Source organism: Phyllobates terribilis, unplaced genomic scaffold (assembly GCF_046119375.1).
Source record: "Phyllobates terribilis strain yellow unplaced genomic scaffold, ASM4611937v1 Scaffold_8__6_contigs__length_399053987, whole genome shotgun sequence".
NCBI lineage: Eukaryota > Metazoa > Chordata > Amphibia > Anura > Dendrobatidae > Phyllobates > Phyllobates terribilis.
The window spans coordinates 113,088,041-113,109,275 of record NW_027362768.1 but is presented as its reverse complement, the minus strand read 5'-3'; the positions used below and the strand labels follow the sequence as shown (position 1 = coordinate 113,109,275).

Sequence of the window (21,235 nt, the reverse complement as noted above, 5' to 3'; positions counted from 1 at the left end):
AAGCAGGGACATATATATAAATAAAAAAACAATCAAAAATGCAGCATAAATACTTATACCGCAAGGAATGATATGCAATTAATCAACAGATAACAATCATGCTGATAAATTAGTTGCAAAGGTGATAGCATAAAGTGACAGTGCAGTCTAGAAAGGGTATATATATGCTGGCAACACAATATACATACATATAATTTCATGCTAAAAAATCAAGTGCTATAGCTACATGAGGTGACTGTGCAATAATAACATCACATTGACACTATAAAGTGATAATGCAGGACGCCAATAGAAAAGTGTACTGTAGACCAGGGTTCCCCAACTCCAGTCCTCAAGGCCCACCAACAGGTCATGTTTTCAGGATTTCCTTAGTATTACACAGGTGATAATTGCATCACCTGCACAGGCAATAATTCCATCACCTGTGCAATACTAAGGAAATCCTGAAAACATGACCTGTTGGTGGGCCTTGAGGACTGGAGTTGGGGAACCCTGCTGTAGACGATGCAAGAAGATAATATTCTGTCCAAATTCTTCATAATTTCATACGGCAACACTGATTGACATCTATGCATCATGGTCTCATCTCCATCCATATTTGCTAAACCCCAGGTACCATATGCTGGAAACTTAAAAAAAATAAAAATTAAAATCAAAACAAACAGCACACATCAAATATCTAGTTTCAAATCTCATATAACTCTTATGACTCAAAGCCAAGGAAATTTCCTGGTTAGCTAAAGCTACTGACATATTCAGGAAAGGTACCAATCCTGAGTCACGTTGTGTTTCATACTCCAATCAGGAGAATCTCAAAAAATATAAGAATTTACTCTATAGAAAGACCAAATTGTGGTGGACGAGGACATCGCTACATAATTATCTGGATCAGAAAATAATTCCGCGAGGCCAGAGGATTCAGACTTTTCCTGCTTTTGACCTTGACGATGAAGCCCTCATTCAAAGATGGATTAATGCTGCCAACACGTGCTCTCTGCAATTTATTCAAATTATAATTGATAAAAATGATCAAACAATTAAATCTACCGAGGAAGAGATTGAGGGTCTTCAACGAAAATTACAACAAGAGTTGTCAGCTGACACATTTCAGGAAATTCTAAAAAATTTAGACAAGGATTTTGAAAAATGGGAGAAAAATATCAGTATGGACAAGCATAAAAAGTATGAACGGGACATTAATGATTTTCAGAGTGGTACTATCTTTAAATGGCAGTTGAGGAAAAATACGAACAAAAAAGATTTACCTAGGAGCACATCTAGTCAATCCTTGTCCTCTTATCCGGGGGACTTTAGTTCTGGAACGGATTCTGAAACAGGATCCAATACAAGGCAATTTCAAAAGAGGAGACCGAATACAAGAACGTACAATAAAACTTCCGTGATGATTCTCTGAAGGTAATCAATTTGTCTTCTCATGTCATATCTGAAATTCAAATGTCTGTCCTACAGAAAGGCTTAACGTTTTCTCCCTCATTTCATTTAGACACATTTACGGCCATAAAGGACATACATCTATTTGCCCGTAAATTAATCTTAAAGAAATTTCATCATAAATCTGATGTCTTTGATATGTTCCCATCTATGGAAGAACAGGAGGCTTTAGCTACTCTGCAATCTTTAGCTGAAGGAAGTTCCGCAGATGTGAATGCCTTCCCTATACACCTGGTAGGTCAAGCCAAAATATTTCCTGCTCTTTCTCTCGTACCGGCGGTGGAAATTTTTACTAAAATAGTATCACGTGATGTTGAAAAACTGGCCTTTGAATCCAGAGGCCAGTCAAATTTGAGTTATAGAGAAAGAAAGGTTATAGAGGAAATGAAGGGTTGGGATGATGTGGTCTTCAAAGTGGCCGACAAAGGCGGTAATGTGGTGGTGTGGCCTAATTCAATGTATGAGAAACAAGCCAATAAGTTACTTGGCGATCGTAAATGCTATAAAGAGTTGACCTTTAATCCCACCGCCGCATTTCATTCTGAACTTCTTGGCCTTTTGTCATCGGCCTTTGAAGACCACATCATCCCCAAAAAACTTCTGGATCTGTATAAGAATTTGAACCCTAGATTAGCCACATTATACTTGATTCCTAAGGTACACAAAAATATGTTGGACCCTCCAGGGAGACCGATTGTCTCCGGAAATGAAAGTCTCTGTGAGACTATATGCAAAATTGTGGATTTTTATCTCAAACCACTTGTTTCTGAATTACCATAATTTGTTAAGGACACTACCATGGTCCTACGTCGGCTTGACAATATACAACTAAATGACAATATGTTGATTGTGACCGCAGATGTAGAGGCTTTATATACCTCTATAAGACACAGTGATGGCCTCATGGCTGTCTCCTGGTTTCTTCTATCTAGCAATATTGATCACTCTTTAACTAAACTAATTTTGGTCTTGCTGGAATTCATATTAACTCATAATGTGTTTACTTTCAACAGCAAAACCTATTTACAGTTACAGGGGACCGCCATGTGGGCATCCTGTGCCCCTGCTTATGCTAACCTGTTTATGGGGTTCTGGGAACGTCAAGTATTGCAAGATGAAACAAGGCCTGGTATTGACAAAATCCACAATTGGCTTCGTTACATTGATGACCTCATGTTCATTTGGGAGGGTTCCAGCGAGGAGTTGAAAGTGTTTATGGATAGCCTGAATTGCAACAAATACAATATTAAGCTCACGTATAAATTTGGCAGAACTGCTGAATTTTTGGATATTCTCATTCCACAAACCCAGATGGCCAGTTATCGACCACTTTGTTCCGGAAATCCACGGCAACAAATTCCTTGCTTCATGTATCATCATCACATCTACAGTCCACCATCAACGGCATTCCAATTGGACAATTTTTACGCATCAAAAGGATCTGTTCAAATGATGAACAATTTGAAATACAATCACACGAATTATCGGAACGGTTCAAGGCCAGAGGATACAGTCATCGTGCAATTAGGAGAGGCTACCAACGTGCTAAGACTACTTCTAGGAATTCTTTGCTCTATAATAATCAACTCAGCAAAAAATCATCTAGGGCTGATAATCAAGTACGCTTAATCACCAATTACCATTCTCAATGGACGGTGTTTAAAAATATAATTTTGAAACATTGGGATGTCCTCTCCATTGACCCAATTCTCAAACGAATCTTACCTGACTCACCACAGATTATTGCTAAACGCTCCCGTAATTTAAATGACATTCTGGTTCATAGTCATTATGAACCAAAGGCCCAGAAGGCATCTAAATACAAAAATGGCTTCTTTCCTTGTGGTCTATGTAAGGCCTGTGGTAATTTAATTAAAACAACAAACTTCAGAAACCATGATGGGTCACGGACATTTGAAATTCGCCATCACATCACTTGTGCAACCAAGGGTGTCATCTATTTGGCTGAATGTCCCTGTAATAAAATCTACATTAGACTGACCAGTAGAGAACTTAAGGTAAGGACTCGTGAGCATTGTTAAGACATTGAGAAAGCCAAAATTAACATTAACGACTCTCTTCTTAAAACGATACCCAAACATTTTAAGAGGTATCACAATTGTAATCCTCATTTATTAAAAATTAGGGGTATTGATGTGGTCACTATGGGTATTAGAGGGGGCGATTTACACAAAAGATTAGCGAAAACTGAAAGCAGATGGATATACCGGTTGGGTTCTTTGGCCCCTCAAGGCTTGAATGAGAGTTTTGGGTTTGGGGTCTTTCTGTGAGTCATATGAGTTATATGAGATTTGAAACTAGATATTTGATGTGTGCTGTTTGTTTTGATTTTAATTTTTATTTTTTTAAGTTTCCAGCATATGGTACCTGGGGTTTAGCAAATATGGATGGAGATGAGACCATGATGCATAGATGTCAATCAGTGTTGCCGTATGAAATTATGAAGAATTTGGACAGAATATTATCTTCTTGCATCGTCTACAGTACACTTTTCTATATTGGCGTCCTGCATTATCACTTTATAGTGTCAATGTGATGTTATTATTGCACAGTCACCTCATGTAGCTATAGCACTTGATTTTTTAGCATGAAATTATATGTATGTATATTGTGTTGCCAGCATATATATACCTTTTCTAGACTGCACTGTCACTTTATGCTATCACCTTTGCAACTAATTTATCAGCATGATTGTTATCTGTTGATTAATTGCATATCATTCCTTGCGGTATAAGTATTTATGCTGCATTTTTGATTGTTTTTTTATTTATATATATGTCCCTGCTTTTTTGTACATATTCATTTATTGTGGTTTTATTTTTCACGACATCACCACCTTTATTTTACACTTATTTCACAATATTCATTGTCCCAATCTGTGACCTGTTCCTTTCGTGGTGGGTGCGCATGCGCGGGTTGTCGCGGCTCCGAGCCCTGAGTACCGTGGTCTTTCAATGCGGATCACGCCTCGCTTTCACTGGGCAGTTGAAGGCGGACGCGTCATTCAGCACGTGACCACTGGTCACAGGACTCATTTCCTGGATGCCGCCTCAATCTACGCATGCGCCATTGGCTCCACGCTGACAGCATCATCTTTTCATCTCCGCCTACTATCCCCTCATTGGCTTTTTGCTATATAAAAAACACGCACACCCCTCAGTTTGACACGCCTCCCGAAGAAGCTAATGCGAAACGTGCGCGTCGGGGCAGGAAGCAGGAGCGTCTATATTGGTATGAAATAGCACTATACATTTTATTGTTGGTATATGCTTATGTGATGATTGTATCCACTCAGTATCAGTTATTATCGGCAGTGAGAGATCTATAGGTTTCTATGTGCACTGGAATGATCACTTTGGCAGCAGGTGCTGGTCATGTAATTAATGAATTGTGCTGATCTATGTGCCTTTGTACACGAGAGCACCAGTATGTTACAGCACTGCTGCTCTGTTGATTCTGTCTAATGTGTGGCATAATAACTCATTTCTGATACTCCGTGTTGATATATATAACAAAAAATATTTAAAATATACACCCTTCTAATTTATTATGGGTACTTTATTAATGGTACAACAAGTTTGATATAAGACTATTTAAGCTGGGTGTATGTATTAACAATCAACCAGCAATTTATGCATACTTTTCTAAAGACTTTAATATTTCTTCTCCTGTCTCCCTATGATTGGTACCTTTCTTTTTACGGTTTTATTCTTGATTTTAATATGTCTATAATAAAATATTTATTTTAAAATTATTTTGTTACTTCCTGTTTTACTGGGTTATTACAATACATCCTGGTAAAAAAATTTGTGTTAATAATTGATGTTTTGGAAGTATTATTGGTTTACCAATTATTTGGACACTTTTTGTGAAATTTGCCAATACAGAGGTCAGACAGGGCACTTGTCTGCTTTAGTGGAGTGACTGGCTCTGTTGAGATTCCCGTCGGGATACAGGGTTTTTTGGGGGAGGGAATTCCAGTATAAACCCTGACTCGAGGGAGTGTGGTGCATTAACATGATCCCTCAAAACCAAGGCTAAAAACAATGAGCAAGTACCCTGCAGAAAGTGAATAGTACATGTGCTTAGGGTGCTTAGTTGATGCTTTTTTTTTTTCTATCAAAATGGTAAAAGCCATCCCACCGCAACAAGGTGTACACAATCAGGATGGTCCCCAACTGTAGTATTTCACCTACATGACAACAGGCCTAGATGGAGGCGAAAAGAGGAAAAAAAGCGCGCTATGTGAAGGACCAGATGGACCAATATAAATTGAAGATGGCCGAGAGGCCACTCACCTACTGGAGTTGTGCACCCCCTACACAACCCCGGTAACTGTCAGAGGGTGGAGGGAGAGTAAATCTCACCACGTGGTGCAGGTCGGTGGGCTCGCCACGTGCCGTGTGCTGCGGACCGCTGGTTGTGTTCGCCGCTTCCGGGTTCCTGGCCGCGGACCACGTGACTCGGGACCGGATGCGCCTCGCCGCAGGTCCTGTTGGTTTAGAAGAGGCGGCTCCCTTGCTGCAGGTCCTCAAGTGTCGGGGGAGGAATTAAAGGAAGGATTTGGCAATTGATCCACAAAGCTGCTCCTGCCGCTGACCCTCAAGAGGGACTAAAAAATGTGTGTGAAAGAGAAGTGGTCTATGGAGCGCTAAAAAAGATCACTGGAAAGAACGGATTTGGGGCTCAAAACATTTAATGAGCCCTTTCCACAACGCGTTTCGATAGTAAACTATCTTCATCAGGTGGTACAAGGGTATGGACACAGGATAAAACATTAAATAGACAAGGCTTCACAATGATTGGTTGGTATACTAATTAGTTTTGCAATAATTAGTTCAAACGCTAATTAGTTGAACCTGGGTTCAAAGAACCCTTCATGTGCCGGTATGTATGTGCCTCCAACAGTCTCACATGGACAACCTTCACATGAATTCAAGAATCAAGAACACACTAGATAAGGTATAGAATATAGCAATACATATTGATAGACAATATTAAAAAATACATGTTGATTAAAAAATGCACACACAAATTATTACTTATTGATGGATAATGTTGAAAAAAAACATTACCAGTATAAAATACACACGAGTCACTGTATTGTGGCATATTGCAAATACAAAATTGGTAATGTGGAGAAAAGGGGGGGGGGGTGAGAAATGGAGAATATAAATCAATCTGGAAGGGAAAGGACACAAACCCTAATAGCTGGTCACATTTTCAAGAGCCAGATTCAGACCTTCAGGAGCTAATGTGCCCAATTTGAAAATCCAAAAACTCTCCTTATTAATCAAACTCACCAATCGATCAGAAACAGTATCGGGTACATGGTCAATGATAGTAAGCCTCATATCTCCTGGATCTTTTTGATGGGTAATACTGAAGTGTTTCGATACGCTATGTAATTGATAACCTATCCGGATGTTGTGTCTATGTTTGTTTAGACGTGCATGCGTAGTTTGTATCGTGCGGCCCACGGACTGGAGGTCACATGTACACTCCAGTAGGTAGATCACATGTGTTGATTGACAATTAACATTATATTTGATAAAGAATTTCTTTCCTGTGGTGTGTGATGAGAAAATCTTTTGAGTGCCATTTTGAATGGCTCTGCAACATAAACACTTTGGCGTATTGCACGGAAAACACCCCGGACAGATACCATCCTGTGGTGGTTGTATTTTAGACTTCAAAGATGTATTACTTGGTGCTATTAAACTTCGTATATTTTTATTCTTCCTATAAATGATACTTGGCCTATTAGGTATGAAGGGCCCTAAGACTGGGTCACCCCTCAAAATACACCAAAATTTATTCAGGATACTGTGAATGGTGACCCTATATTGACTAAATGTAGTGACCATACTCCATCTAGTCAAATCTGAGGCTATTTTATTTTCATTTTTCCCAGTGGATGACTCAATCCTATCGATGCACATGTCCTGGGTGAGAGCCCTAGTTTTAGAAAAGGCATCCTTCAATAATTTTTGTGGGTAGCCTTTCTGTATAAACCGTTTTCTCAATATTTTAGATTCCACCAAAAATTCTCTGGTGCAGTTTTTTCGGACCCTCCAATATTGCCCATAGGGAACATTGGTGATCCATTTTGGGAGATGTCCACTATCAAACCTCAAATAACTGTTGACATCCACTGGTTTGAAAAAGGTTGATGTGAACAATCTTCCCATTGTGTCAAAATGCACCATCAGATCCAATAATTGTAGGGCAGTTTCAGAAAAATTTGCTGTGAAGGATAAACCCCATGGATTAGAATTGAGTTCATCAACAAACTTCAATGCACTCTCACTAGTGCTCCTCCACAAGAAGAATGAATTGTCTATATAGCGGCGGTAAAACACCACATGGTTGACCGCCAAGGGGGACTGTGCAATGAAGATGGACTCGAAGGCCCCCATAAACAAATTAGCATAACTGGGGGCGAATCTTGTCCCCATCGCACAGCCCTTTGTCTGACGATAGGCCACCCCTTCAAACGTGAATACATTATTATTCAAATTGAACATAATGGATGTTTTAAAAAAATTATTTTGCTCAGCTGGAATATTAATATCAGTCGACAAGAATTGTTCGACTGCTCGCAACCCCAATTCATGGGATATATTACTGTAGAGAGCACTGACATAAAGAGTCAAGATAAGACAATTATTCATGGGGGGAGACCTCTTAGGAGTTTGATTAATTGAGAAGAGTCTCTCAGGTATGAGTCAAGCTTCAGGACATATTTTTGAAGAGAAAGGTCAAAGTAAACGTGGGGGGGGGGTTGTAGAGCTTTTGTGTATCTTGGGGAGGAAATAGCAGAAAGGGACCCTGAATGTTGTTATATCTAAGAATTTTTTTCTCTTTTTTTTGTTTAGGAGACCATTGGCATGTGCGGTTTTAATATGTTCCTTATATTTCAGGAATATCGAAACCGACGGGTCATGGGATAACATTTCATAATAATCATGGTCATCCAAGATTCTTCTTCCCTCCCCAAGATACCAGCCTCTATTCATGAGTACTACGCCACCCCCTTTGTCTCCACTCTTAATGATAAGATTTTGATTGTCCCTAAGTGAAATGACAGCTCGTCTCTCACCGGGACTTAAATTATCCCTAATTTTTAGATGCTCAAAAGACCGATTATCCTTTAGAATGAGTTGTTGAAATGTTTCAATGAGAACCTTTATGGTGCAACGGGTAAAATTTACTCGGATATCCATGTACATCTACATGCACTGGTTCAACCTCTGAATTAATTGTAGGGGAAGAGTTTTGTGAGGGTAAAGTTATGGCTTTTTTTCTCCTCTCTTCTAATAAAAAATGTCGATGTATTGTTAGTTTTTTTAAAAAAATCATTAAGATCAAGGTATAAAAAAAACACATAAGTTGGAGAATTAGGCCAGAATGACAAACCCCGTTCAAGTAATCGGACCTCATCCTTGGTTAGGTTGTGGTCAGACAAATTGAAAATTCCTGAATTCTCACTCGTATTCTTGTAATCTAATCAGCTTTTGTCCTTTTTTGAGATGCATCTAATCGAGGTATCGGGTCTGCAGAGGGTTCGTCCACTTCCTCTACAGCCCCGTTTTCTCTTTTTCTCTTTGGGTGACGTCCGGGGGCAACCCGAAAAAACTGTAATTTTCGAGTCCCTTAGATTAGGGTTCTGATTAGTTATAACATTTTTCTCATTCAAAGGAAGAGAGAATTGAGCCTTAGTTATTGATTCCTGTACTGATGGAGTTAAATATATTATCGCTGAAACATTTCTAAGAGAAAGTGAAGGGACTAAAGAGTGGATAATGTTGGTGGTGGTGAGTTCCTTATTTGGAGAACTCCGATCCCCATCCAAAACAAGCATTTCAATGGGGGAGTCCCCGTTGGGTAGATGGTGATCATTAGGTCGAACTTCCTCCCTAAAATAATTTGACATAACCGATTCATTTATATTAGTTGCAGTGAGTATTGTTGAAGATTCAGTGCATTTAATCTGTGAAGGTGTATAATTGTGTACTGTCAACAAGGATAAATTCATGGGGTCAGTATGGTCCTCCATTTGTGTAGATATGGCCATAGGTGGACTATTAAAGACCCAGTTAATTTTCCAATAGACTTTGGAATTATCGATTGACCTGACTATTGGGACCATATCCAGAGATGTGAAATTTGTATCCAAGTTGGACTGTGCTGTTTGTGTCATATTTGAGTTTTTTATGTCGATTAAATCCTTATTAGTGTTCTCTGACATGTTTTTATCTTTCACAGATTTTATAACATCCAGTTTTACAGGGGCAATTGACAAAGTTTTCCTATGCTGCTCATAAAAAAAATTTATTTAGTGAATTTAAGAAATTTAAAGGACAAATTTTTTCCTTTGTCTTGGGAATCAACTATAGTGGATGAAGGATTTGGAGTCATGATGGAATTCGGATCGGATCCATCAGTCATGTTAACTGGTTCCTGTCGAGATAGAACCGAGACATCAGTGGTTTAATCAACCACACGTGTATCCTTCCTATCGCGTAACAATTTTTGCTGCTTTTTTTCTTATAATATCCTATTCGAAATTGATAAGTTCAGGATGGTCCCCAACTGTAGTATTTCACCTATGCGACAGCAGGCCTCAAAATAGTTGGAGGCAGATGGGAGTAACGATCACAGTCGCAGAGGTTGTGGGATGGAAGCCCACCAACGCAAGCTCCAATTTCACCTGGATGTGCGTTCTCGGGTGCACATTCAGCTGAAATGTATTGTGGTGCAGAGACTCACCAGCTCCCTGCACTGCAATACATATCGGAGACTGGCCACAGATATCAGCTTGCCCTTGATGGGCGAAGCATGGCAATGATGTCATGTGCTTCCCATGCCGGCACACTAGTCAGCTGCCACCTTATCTGACTGCTATAGAGGAGGGCGTTGTGGGAGTGGGGGAAGGTTAGAATAATTGCTTTTCTTTTTGCAATGTGCTAAAGAAGAATGGAAGAGGCCCAGGATGGGGGACATTATACCAAGAAAGGGCTCAGGATGGGGGACATTATACGAGGAAGGGGCTCAAGATGGGGGACATTATACGAGGAAGGGGCTCAGGATTATGGACATTGTTATATGATGTGGCACAGGTTGGGGGCATTATTACTGGAAGGGCCCAAGATGGAGGACATTGTTATAGGAAGGGGCCAGGCCGGGGGAAATTGACACTGTGGGTGTGGACATTATGCCAAAAAAGGGCCCAGAATGTGGGATACTATTATAGCATGGGGCCCAGGATGTGGGCATTATTACTGAAAGACCCTTGGATGGGGATATTATGGGTGGTGTTAGACAACCAACTTTAAAAAAAAAAAAAAAAGAAAAAGACAAATATGAAATCTGTGTAGGATTATAAGTTTCCCTTCTTTATGTCCTTCACATGTAAAAATCATTTATTTAGTATTTTCCCACAGACTGTAAAGAGCGCAGAGCGCTGGGACACCTACAAATAACAATACAAGATGTGACAAGTCCTCTAGACGTGCTGTATATCATTTTTTTTTTTCACAGCTAATCTAGTGACTGCCGTGCGCTGCAAAGAAAGTAAATGAGACCGCGCACGAACTGTCATCGTTATTGCTGTCTCTATAAAGTTAGGGGAGCCTTATGTTACTGCTGAAATGTGAAACTTTCTCACTTCTGTAGACAGATTTAAACTGGAAATATGTTTAATAATTAACCCAGGCGAGAATTCTTCAGCCATATGGAAGGGGAAGGCTCGCAGCAAACCTAAAAACAAACTTCTCATTAGTGCTTTAATTAAAACCGCATATCTTACAGCGAATATTTATATAACCTACAATATTCGAATATTAATTTTAATCAGAGTGAGATATGACCCTAAAACTTAGGGCTTTTTATTCAGGGATCTTTCCCTAACCAAGTCTTTTCATTTCATTAAAATTTGTAATGTTCCAACACTGGAAAAAAACTATTTAATTATGCAGTGATCGTTTTTTTTCAAGAACAAGTAATTACCTTGAAACTTTTTGTAGAACTTTTCAAAAAATAAATCTACGCACCCAACCCAAAAACAGCTCATGACCTGGATTATTAGATTGTGGTGCAGATGTGACCGCACTTAAGCATTTTAAGGACCTTGTAGAGCACCCACCCTCTCTTAAAGAAGTTGTCCACTACTTGGACAACTTCTTCTCATACCCCGCGCTTGGCCCCTGACAAAATAAAAAAACCCTGTACTCTCCTCCGCTCCGGTGTCGGCACTTGCAGTCCCGGGGCTCTCGCAATTGTTGTGACACCGGCATCACGGTTCCCACCTTCGAACGAATTGAACATGAAGAGGAAGTCAGAGATCAGCTGCAGCCCGGACTTCCTCTTCATGTTCAATTCGACAGAAGGCGGAGACAGTGACGCCGGCGCTGATTCGCCGGGCTCACATGTCGCAACAACTGCATGGGAGCTTCGGGACCACGAGTGCTGACAGCGCCGGCACGGGAGGTGAGTGTAAGCTTTTTTAATTTTATTGGGGCCAAATATATACATCCAGAAGGGGTTGTCCTGGTAGTGGACAACCCATTTTAAGGGATCTCGTAAATGATATAATAACTTTTCAAACGTTTTTTGGCTTCAGTGTATTCAAGTCTGTAACTTTTATAGAATTTTAACACTTTATTTTCACATTTCCTATAGCTTAAACCAATTTTTTGTTTACTTTCTACAGCAATGTGCAGACAATCTTATATTAAGGATGTATCATTATGACCGAAAAGCTGTGTTCTACATGCTGTAAGGTGTAATGGTACGCAGGGCTGTGGAGTCGGTAAGCCAAACCTCCGACTCATCAGTTTCCATGACACCGACTCCGACTCCACGACTCCGACTCCCTCATACAGGGCTCGTGTTTAAATGATAAATTTACTGTAGCACAGATTCATCTCAGCTAAAAGTATAGACCCTTAGATCAGGAATAGGACAGACATTTATAGGACATTTCATAACTTTCCCAAATTCTTATGAAAAAATATTCCCCACAAACTGCATTGAACTACTGTACTCAATTTATTATATATTTTAGGAGTTGGAGTCGGTCCATTTTATACCGACTCTTTCTCCACCAAAATGGGCTTGGGCTCCGACTCCACAGCCCTAATGGTACGTTAATGAAAGATTGACTATCGAGATTGAGGAAGCTGCATTGATGTTATACACTTTTTTTTGGAAGTTTATATTTGAGTTCTGAACAAACTATCAATGACAATCCTGTGTTTTGTTCTTCGCTTAGTCCATAGACCTACCATAATTATCTGCAATCTTCTTCTGTTCTAATCATCCATTCATTTCTGTGTTCTAGGACGCAACTCTGAATGATGGAAATTTATTTAGTCCATTGATGTTGGCCTCTCCGGCATCCATGATAAACCAGGTTAAGTTTGAGGATGAGCCTGAAGTCAGGGACCTCTTCATTAGAGTTGATGAGCCTGAAAGTCACATCACAGCCATCGAAACCTTTATTACTTACAGGATTGCTACAAAGGTCTGTATAGAAAGTTTACAATTTATCGGTTGGTTTCAGCACCAATTTTTTTTTTTTCTGCAGAAATTTTATTCAAACAGGAACTTTAAAATATTTTTTATTGTACAGAAGGTAAAGGTAATGTCCTCCTAAATTTACTTTTTAAATCCATGTAACAATAGGGCATTTTAGAACATATACCACTTCATGGGCAGATGGCGAGGTATATATAATCTGTATGCATTGACGATCTACTATGTGATGCTCTGTTAAAGAAGGCCTTTCACCAAATTTTTCATGTTGAACTGGAAATCACAATGTTGTTGTGTCTGCAGAACAGAATGAAACTTGCCCCTGTGTTGCCGAGATATTGACAAAGTATTTGGCACCCAAAGTCTAAGTGGGTGTTTATCAGAGTTTTCATTGGGGGCTTGTACGTCTTCTCCCTGTATGATGCTGACAAATCATAAGTGTTGCTGGTGGCACTATGATATTATTGTGCCACCATCATGAGTTTAAATAAGTCATGCACTTTTAAAGAAGAGGAAACAATTGAGCTATGTATGGCTTCCTGCCTTGTGCCCTGTTCACATAATTTTTTTTTTCTGGCTTATCCAGTCCATTTTTAACTCTGACGTTACAGCATACCTATAGGCTTTCAAAGACATCTGGTTTGGGAATCGCTGACATACAGTTTAGGAGAGTACGTAACTAAATATGAAGTAAGGAAATAAGTGCAGGATAGAAGCTGCGCTAATATGAGTTAATGAAGACCGCAGCATAGCCAGCCTATATTACTGGGAGAGACATTCCTATAAGAGAAAAATCTGTAATTTGAATCGGGCTGCAAACTGCTTATCAGAGGATCTGAAAATGAATTGAGGACTTGCACTACTATTTGTAAAAATATTTTTCCCATTTCTAAGATGTCCATAGACTTTACGTTTTTTAAATGATGTGTTTTCAGACAACTCGCAGCGAATTTGACTCTAGCGAGTTTGAAGTTAGAAGACGATATCAAGATTTCTTATGGTTAAAAAGCAGACTTGAAGTTGCCCATCCAACTTTAATCATTCCGGTAAGTCCTGCCTATAACTCTGTGTGAGATACAATGCTCGGCGTAATAATAAGATTCAATACTGTGAATGGCGTGTGTTCTCCGCCTCCCAGACCCCCCACTTATCACTGGTTGGTGGCTTTCTCCCTATTTACTGTGCACAAGGACAAACTTGGCAATGATGTGGGAGTGGGAAGGTAAGTGACACCTCGTTCCCAATGCTCATTTCCAATTCAACTATGGGGTACTGCACAACTACTGCATAGAGGTGGACCAGGTTCAGGGGCTGACTAAGCACTATTACTACTGTTGGCTATCCCACCATGGCTTTTTGTTGCGGTGAAAAGAATAAGTGAAGCATCTGGCAGCTATTGTCTTCATTGAGAACACAGGACTTGGCATGGTAATATTTAATATGCTTGAACCTACTTTTCCCTGGCATCCGTGGAGAGACGGAGATAAGGCGTGTGTGGCCATCTTGGATGAACTCACCCGACTCCCGCAGCAGTGTTCATGGATATCTAAAGCTGAAAACCAAAATCTAAAATCTACAAATCTTTTTTTATGACAACTACAAATACAAAATGATGTGGTTTGAATCCGAGCTACGTTTGGCCGGGCATCTTTCATGATCGTTCCGAGCTCTGGCTAGTTTTGCCTGAGGATCTTGGGATTATATTGATGTTCCAGAAAGTGAATTTCCTTGGGCGACTTTCCGGCATCTCCGAAACATTGCTACTACATGGTGATAAAAGTAAGATATTGATAATTAGTGAATTACATGTTTGTTTTAGAAGTCCTCATTAATACTGTTTTTTTTTTCTTCATTTTTCAAGCCTTTACCAGAGAAATTCATAGTTAAAGGAATGGTGGAAAGGTTTAATGACGATTTCATTGAGACTCGGAGAAAGGCATTGCATAAATTTTTGAACAGAATAGCCGATCATCCCACATTAACTTTTAATGAAGACTTCAAGATTTTCCTCACAGCTCAGGCATGGGTAAGAGTTCTGTAATAGTTTTAAAAAGTTTTCATTTTTTCGCCTTAATCATTACTGCTTTAACGGCTTGTGTTTTTTTTTCTGCTCAAGTGGTTTCCTTTTATGAATTTTAATCTTTAAACACTTCTTTCTAGGAAATTCAAAAGTATTTTTTTTTTTTTTAGGAAAAGAATTTGCTTCATTTTTAAGACTGGTTTAATTCATTGAATGCTTAATTGTTGGGATTTAAGTCTATTGCTGTGATAACTATCCAGTCCCATTTATGATAGATTTAAAGGGATTATCTTAGCATAGACATTAGTGATACAGCTCTAGGATATGCAAATAATATTTATGATCACTAAAATGGCTAAAAAGTGGCGGCAATTCAAGGAAAGCATGCTATCACTTTTTGTTCTCTTTGGCTTAAAGCTATGTTCACACATGTTGGGTTTTGCAGCGTATTTTGCTGCAGATTTCTATGCACATTTTCAGCTGTGTTTTCCAGTACCAGCAAAGTCTATGAGAAACCAGAATTCTCAGTTCACACATGTTGTTGTGTTTTTTTTTTTTGCTTCATATTCTGTGACTTGGTTGTGTTTTTGGAAAATATAGCATGTCAATTCTTTCAGCATTTTTGCAGCAGAAAACACAACTACATTTTTAACGCAGTTTTCCTGCCAAAGAAAAGTTAGCAGCAGATTTGCAGCAGAAAAAAAACACAACCTTAAGGCTATGTTCACACACGTTGAAAGAAGTGACATGCTCTATTTTCCAAAAACACAACCAAGGAACAAAATATTCAGCAAAGAAAAAAAGCAATATGCAGCATGGTGGCTCAGTGGTTAGCACCTCAGCATTGTAGCTCTGGGGTCCTGGGTTCAAATCCCACCAAGGACAACATCTGCAAGGAGTTTGTATGTTCTCCCCGTGTTTGCGTGGGTTTCCTCCAGGTTCTCCAGTTTCCTCCCACACTCCAAAGACATACTGATAGGGAATGTAGATTGTGAGCCCCAATGGGGACAGTGATGATAATGTCTGTAAAGCGCTGTGGAATTAATGGCACTATATAAGTGATTAAAATAAATAAAAAATGTGTGAACGGAGAATTCTGGTTTCTCATAGACTTTGCTGGTACCTCAAGACGCACCTGAAAATTTGCATAAAAATCTGCAGCAAAATACGCGGCAAAACACAACGTGTGTGAACATAGCCTTACTGGTGGCCATTTGACTGGCCCTTTAGGCCATTGTCACATATGATGAGATTGCATCTTATTTGCCATGTGGATTATTCATCAGATTCGCTGCTTTTTCCAGCATGGTACATGAAGAGGAAGTTTTGAAAACCCTATAAATGTGTAGTGCAAAAATATTGTGTGGGAAGAAAAAGCATAATGCAGATTTTTAAGTTCTATTGAGGAAAAGTTTTACATTTGGCCCTTTTAGCATTTTGAAAACCATGCGAATAGTAAAAACGGACTCACGCGTACGTGTGAAGGGTGCATAAGTGTGAGAGAAAACTGGTGGGGAAATGCATTACAGTTCCCACAAAGGGTTGCTCACTGCCTTTCCTAGTCTTTTCAAAATGGTTTTCCCACTACTGGCCAACCTTTATGGAACCAGGAATGTAGATCAAATTAAAAATACTCCTCTCCTGGAGTGGCGCCGCTCCTCCATACTCAGCACTGCATCAAACATCGGTCTGGCATCAGCATCTGCCCATGTTGGTCAAGTGACCACTGCAGTCAATCAACAACTGCCATTGTTCAAATTATGTCTGAGCCGGTTCTGTCCACCTAGATGAAATGTGAAAGCTTCAGCTAGTCGGCGGTTACTGTTTGGCTGCACTTATGTGACTTCACCACCTACGTGATTCTGAGAAAAGTGAGTGACACCCCCCCAGACAGCTGTAGCGTTGACTGCATTGGTTGTCATCCAGTGTCCATAGAAGCAGATATGGCATATAGCGCGCTCAGTAATATATTTTGCCTTTGACAAATCGGACCCCCAAAACATGAGTAATTTTTGGGGGAGAGCAGGTCTCCCTTACATATTCCATTGACGTATTTTATGCGTATGTGTTGGATAAAATTGTTTGTATTTATTTTTTTACTTCTCCCTAGGAGCTGACATCTCACAAGAAACAAGGTCCCGGACTGCTCAGCAGGATGGGGCAGACAATCAAAGCTGTGGCGTCTTCTGTCAGGGGAGTTAAAAATCGCCCCGATGAGTTTACAGAACTGGGAGAATACGTGGAAGCTTTTGGCCAAAAGATATCTGTTTTGGACAAAGTGTCACAAAGAATTCATAAAGAAGAAAAAGGTACAGAATATTTCATTACAGTTTAATGTTTACATGGAACTTGGACCTTTCCGTAAATGTGGTTTGGATTTTACGTTTTGGTAGTAATTTGACCATTTTTCTCCTTTTTAGCCTGGATTCACACATCCGTGCTTCGCGGGCTGATCATGGACCGCTGTGTATGGACTGGCCATGGGTCAGGAAGCCTATGGCTGGTCCATACATCACAGTGCGTGTTAGGATCGTGAGTGAAACATGGACATGTGAAGCCAATCTTACTAAAAGGTGTTGTCCACTACTAGGACAGCCCCTACTTGATCTAAGTGTTTGGCCCCGATAAAATAAAAACCCTATACTCCCCTTCCATGCCGGCGACGTTCTTGCAGTGTCTGTACTCGCGGTCCTGGGGCTCCCGTGCGGTTGTTGTGACACATGAGCCCGGCGCCCAATCAACATTGGCGTCACTGTCCCCGCCCTCTGTCGAATTGAGCAGGAAGAGGAAGTCTGCAGCTGATCTGACTTCCTCTTCATGTGCAATTCGACAGAAGACATTTCACACAAGCTGAGCTGCTATCAGCAATGGACCAGTGCACTGTTGCATATTGCAGCTATTTCTTAATAAAAGCTGTCATTATTATACTATGTGTCCCCCACCTAACTTTAGACGAGGCTCCTGCTATTACTTAGTAACTGTGCCCAACTGGCAGGGGCAATCTGATGAGAAGACTGCATATTGCTTCTGGCAGAAGCGATGGCTGTTGGCAAACCCAGATCCATTTTACCTGTTACATTTTCGCGATTAAGTACTGTCTTTACTCGTAAACTGCGGCTTCCATGGATGGCTGCCCAGATATCCCTGATGGATCCTAGCATAAGTAATGGAGATGTTAGAATTCAGGAATTTTGGAAAGCTGTATCAGTGCCCATAGTGGTTGCATCACCCAATGTAAGTAAAAAATGCAGCTGAATTAAATTTTTAGCAGTGTTTAAATAAAAAAAAAATATACCAGTAAAATCTTTAAAATTTGCTTCCAGGATTTGCAAATTGGTATTCAGAAGCTGCAACACTCTTGTCAGTGGGCTGTGATCCAGCAAATGCAGTTTAGCTACAATACAATTCCAGATATAGGCCAAATACAAGAAAGAATGTAGTTTTTGTAAACAAAATGATTTTTTTTATATAAACAAGGGCAATTCCATCAAGTGGCAGATGACTTTTAAAGGGAATCTGTCAGCACTTTTTTTTTACATTTGAAAGTAGTGTTTTGGCTATATGGAGCCTGACCCGCATCTTCCCCAATAAAAATATAAATCTAATGTGCTAGCCATAGGAAAACTAGAAGTCATATGCAAAGGCTGGAGGTGCTTTAGAGGCGTGTCTGTGCATTAGGTCTGCTTCTTTGCGATGCATTGGCACGCTCCCAGTGCACTTTCAACCTTATTTGCATGGAGAGTTCTCATGATTGGCACATTGGATCTCTATAAAACGAGTATCATTTTTATTGGAGTGCAAGCTCCTCTACAGCCATACCATGACCTGAAGATCTGAGGTTGTGGGTTGTAAGTACCGTAATCACCTAGGCAAGTTAATGATGCAACAATATTTTATTAATCACATCCATGGTAATGCAGAAATTCAAGGTAAATGACCAAAATACAGTTCTCTCAGTCCTTAAGTTCCCAACCTGGGATCAATAGTTCCACTTGCTTTGTATCAGGCTATACTCACTGTGTCCCAACTTTAGGTTGGCCCACAGATTTTGCATCTCCATCCAGTATAGTCTGTAGCCACAGTCCACGATCCTCCTGGCGACAGATAAAACGATAGAAATGCTGGTATCCAGCAGCAACAATCCTTTAAGAAAGTTTAAATCCAATTGACAGATCCCACAACGGTAACATGTTTATCTATCCATCCATCCATCCTGCCAATTCCTCAGTCTCCATCCTCTTCCTTCGGCGTCCTTCCACCAGGGCTGTGGAGTCGGTAAGCCAAACCTCCGACTCCAACTCCTCAATTTCTATGACACCAACTCCACGACTCCACTGTTTAAGTGATAAATTTACTGTAACACAGATTCACCTCCGCTAAAAGTCTAGACCCTTAGATCATGAATAGGACAGACATTTATAGGACATTTCCAAGCTTTCCCAAATTCTTATGAAAAAATATTCCCCACAAACTGCATTGATCTACTGTACCCAATTTATTATATATTTTAGGAGTTGGAGTTGGTCCATTTTATACCGACTCCATGACTCCGAACTCCACAGCCCTGCCTTCCACAGACTCTCCACTAAAATATATCCCTTCTATCTCTCTGGGCTCAGCCCCCTCAAAGGTCAGAAGTGATGACACCCTTCCCCTTAAGCATTTACTATTAGCTGAAACAATGAAGAATATTCCAGGAGCCTTCATCTGAGACTGCATGTAAGACCCCCTGTGGTGACCGCTCCACTGTGTTCACAATCAACACTCACACAATAGGCCTAGAAACTGTTTGGACAATGATTCAAGGCTCCTGAGATACTGGTGAGATTACTGCAATGCTGCACAATTTACAAGTTAAATTAGTGTACATAAACTGACGAGCAAGCAGAGCATTAATAAAACACAGCTAGCAAATCTCAAATAAAACACAATAATAATAATGACGGAACCAGTGCTACGTGCTGGATAAGACTTAGTCTTTAGTAAGTGGGCAGCTCCTCACAACCTCCATATGTAAATATGTGCTGACAGGTTCCCTTTACTACCCTCTAAACCGCTTTAAATAATTTTTCTTTGCTGAGAAGTTCCTATTTTCTGTTCAACTCATATTCTAAATGTTGTATATTGCTCCATAGATTATTATGATGAGATGAAAGAGTATGGTCCCATCTATACTTTGTGGTCTGCCTCTGAAGAGGACCTGATGGACCCCCTGAGAGGGGTGGCAGGCTGCATAGACAAGTGCTGCAAGGTCACCGAAGCCTTAAATTCTAAGCTCTCCAATGATCTGATTCCAATTATTCATGAATATGTTCTATACAGTGAAACCCTTTCTGTAAGTACTGCTTAACTATGGATGTTTTATGTTACACTGGAGATTGCATTGAGTCAATGGCAGTAACCTGATTAGCAGATTAAACTTGTGACTTTTAGGTTTGAGTAGCGTTCCTTTCCTGATAAATTTTTCAGCGCTGCTAGCTACTGCATGACTGTTAAAGTGAACTTGCCAGTGGGAATTATAATAAATGAAAAACGCCTCCATATATTAGTCTGGTCTTTTAGGAGTTGTATGAATTGTAGCACTAACTGGGGAGAACATGTTGCAATCAGTAAGCATGAGAGATAGGCGAATCAAATTCGCTTTGAACTTTACAAAAAAAAAATTGGATTCATCTGAATTTTTTGTATGTCATTACTGACGAATCCAGCAAAATTGGGGCCAGTCAGGAAGGAGTTAAAAAAAAAACCCCTCTTGTAGTACACATCTCTTCAGCCCACCTTCTTCCTGTCCATCCACTGCTGCTGCTGGCTCTTCTGTCTTCTTTCTTCGTTCCGAATGGGGTGCAATGTACGTCAAAAAGCGAATCAGAGGAGTGATGGTGGCAGGACCGAGAGGGGGAGTATAAAATTATTGGATATTTATTTGATGTGAATCAAATTTTCCCCTCTGAATCAAGTGATTTTGCCTGACTCTGGTTTCGGGACATTTGCTCAACTATGGCTGGCATCCTAAACATTTATGCAGGTTGGCATGATGCACTGCCTTGAATGTAACATTTGCATTGAGTTTGCATGTTTTTCTTGTGTTTGTGTGGATTTCTTACGGGTGCGCCAGTGTCTTCTCTAGTCAACAACTTAAGAGGCCATTTTGACAAACTGAAAAGCACATATAAAATGCTACCCAATTTTTGGGATTCTGTTCTC

The 21,235-nt window shown here is 40.0% G+C and overlaps 1 protein-coding gene across 2 annotated transcripts in view; it reads left to right on the top strand.

Annotated features, from left to right (window-relative positions):
• SNX7 (sorting nexin 7) overlaps positions 1 to 21,235 on the top strand; it is a 120,936-nt gene that overhangs the window by 38,446 nt on the left and 61,255 nt on the right. For both annotated transcript variants that reach the window (XM_073643233.1, XM_073643234.1), the window contains exons 2-6: positions 12,818 to 13,000; positions 13,947 to 14,057; positions 14,873 to 15,037; positions 17,142 to 17,340; positions 20,167 to 20,366. In XM_073643233.1, coding sequence (XP_073499334.1) covers positions 12,818 to 13,000; positions 13,947 to 14,057; positions 14,873 to 15,037; positions 17,142 to 17,340; positions 20,167 to 20,366 — 858 coding nt within the window. The remainder of the gene's footprint in view (positions 1 to 12,817; positions 13,001 to 13,946; positions 14,058 to 14,872; positions 15,038 to 17,141; positions 17,341 to 20,166; positions 20,367 to 21,235) is intronic.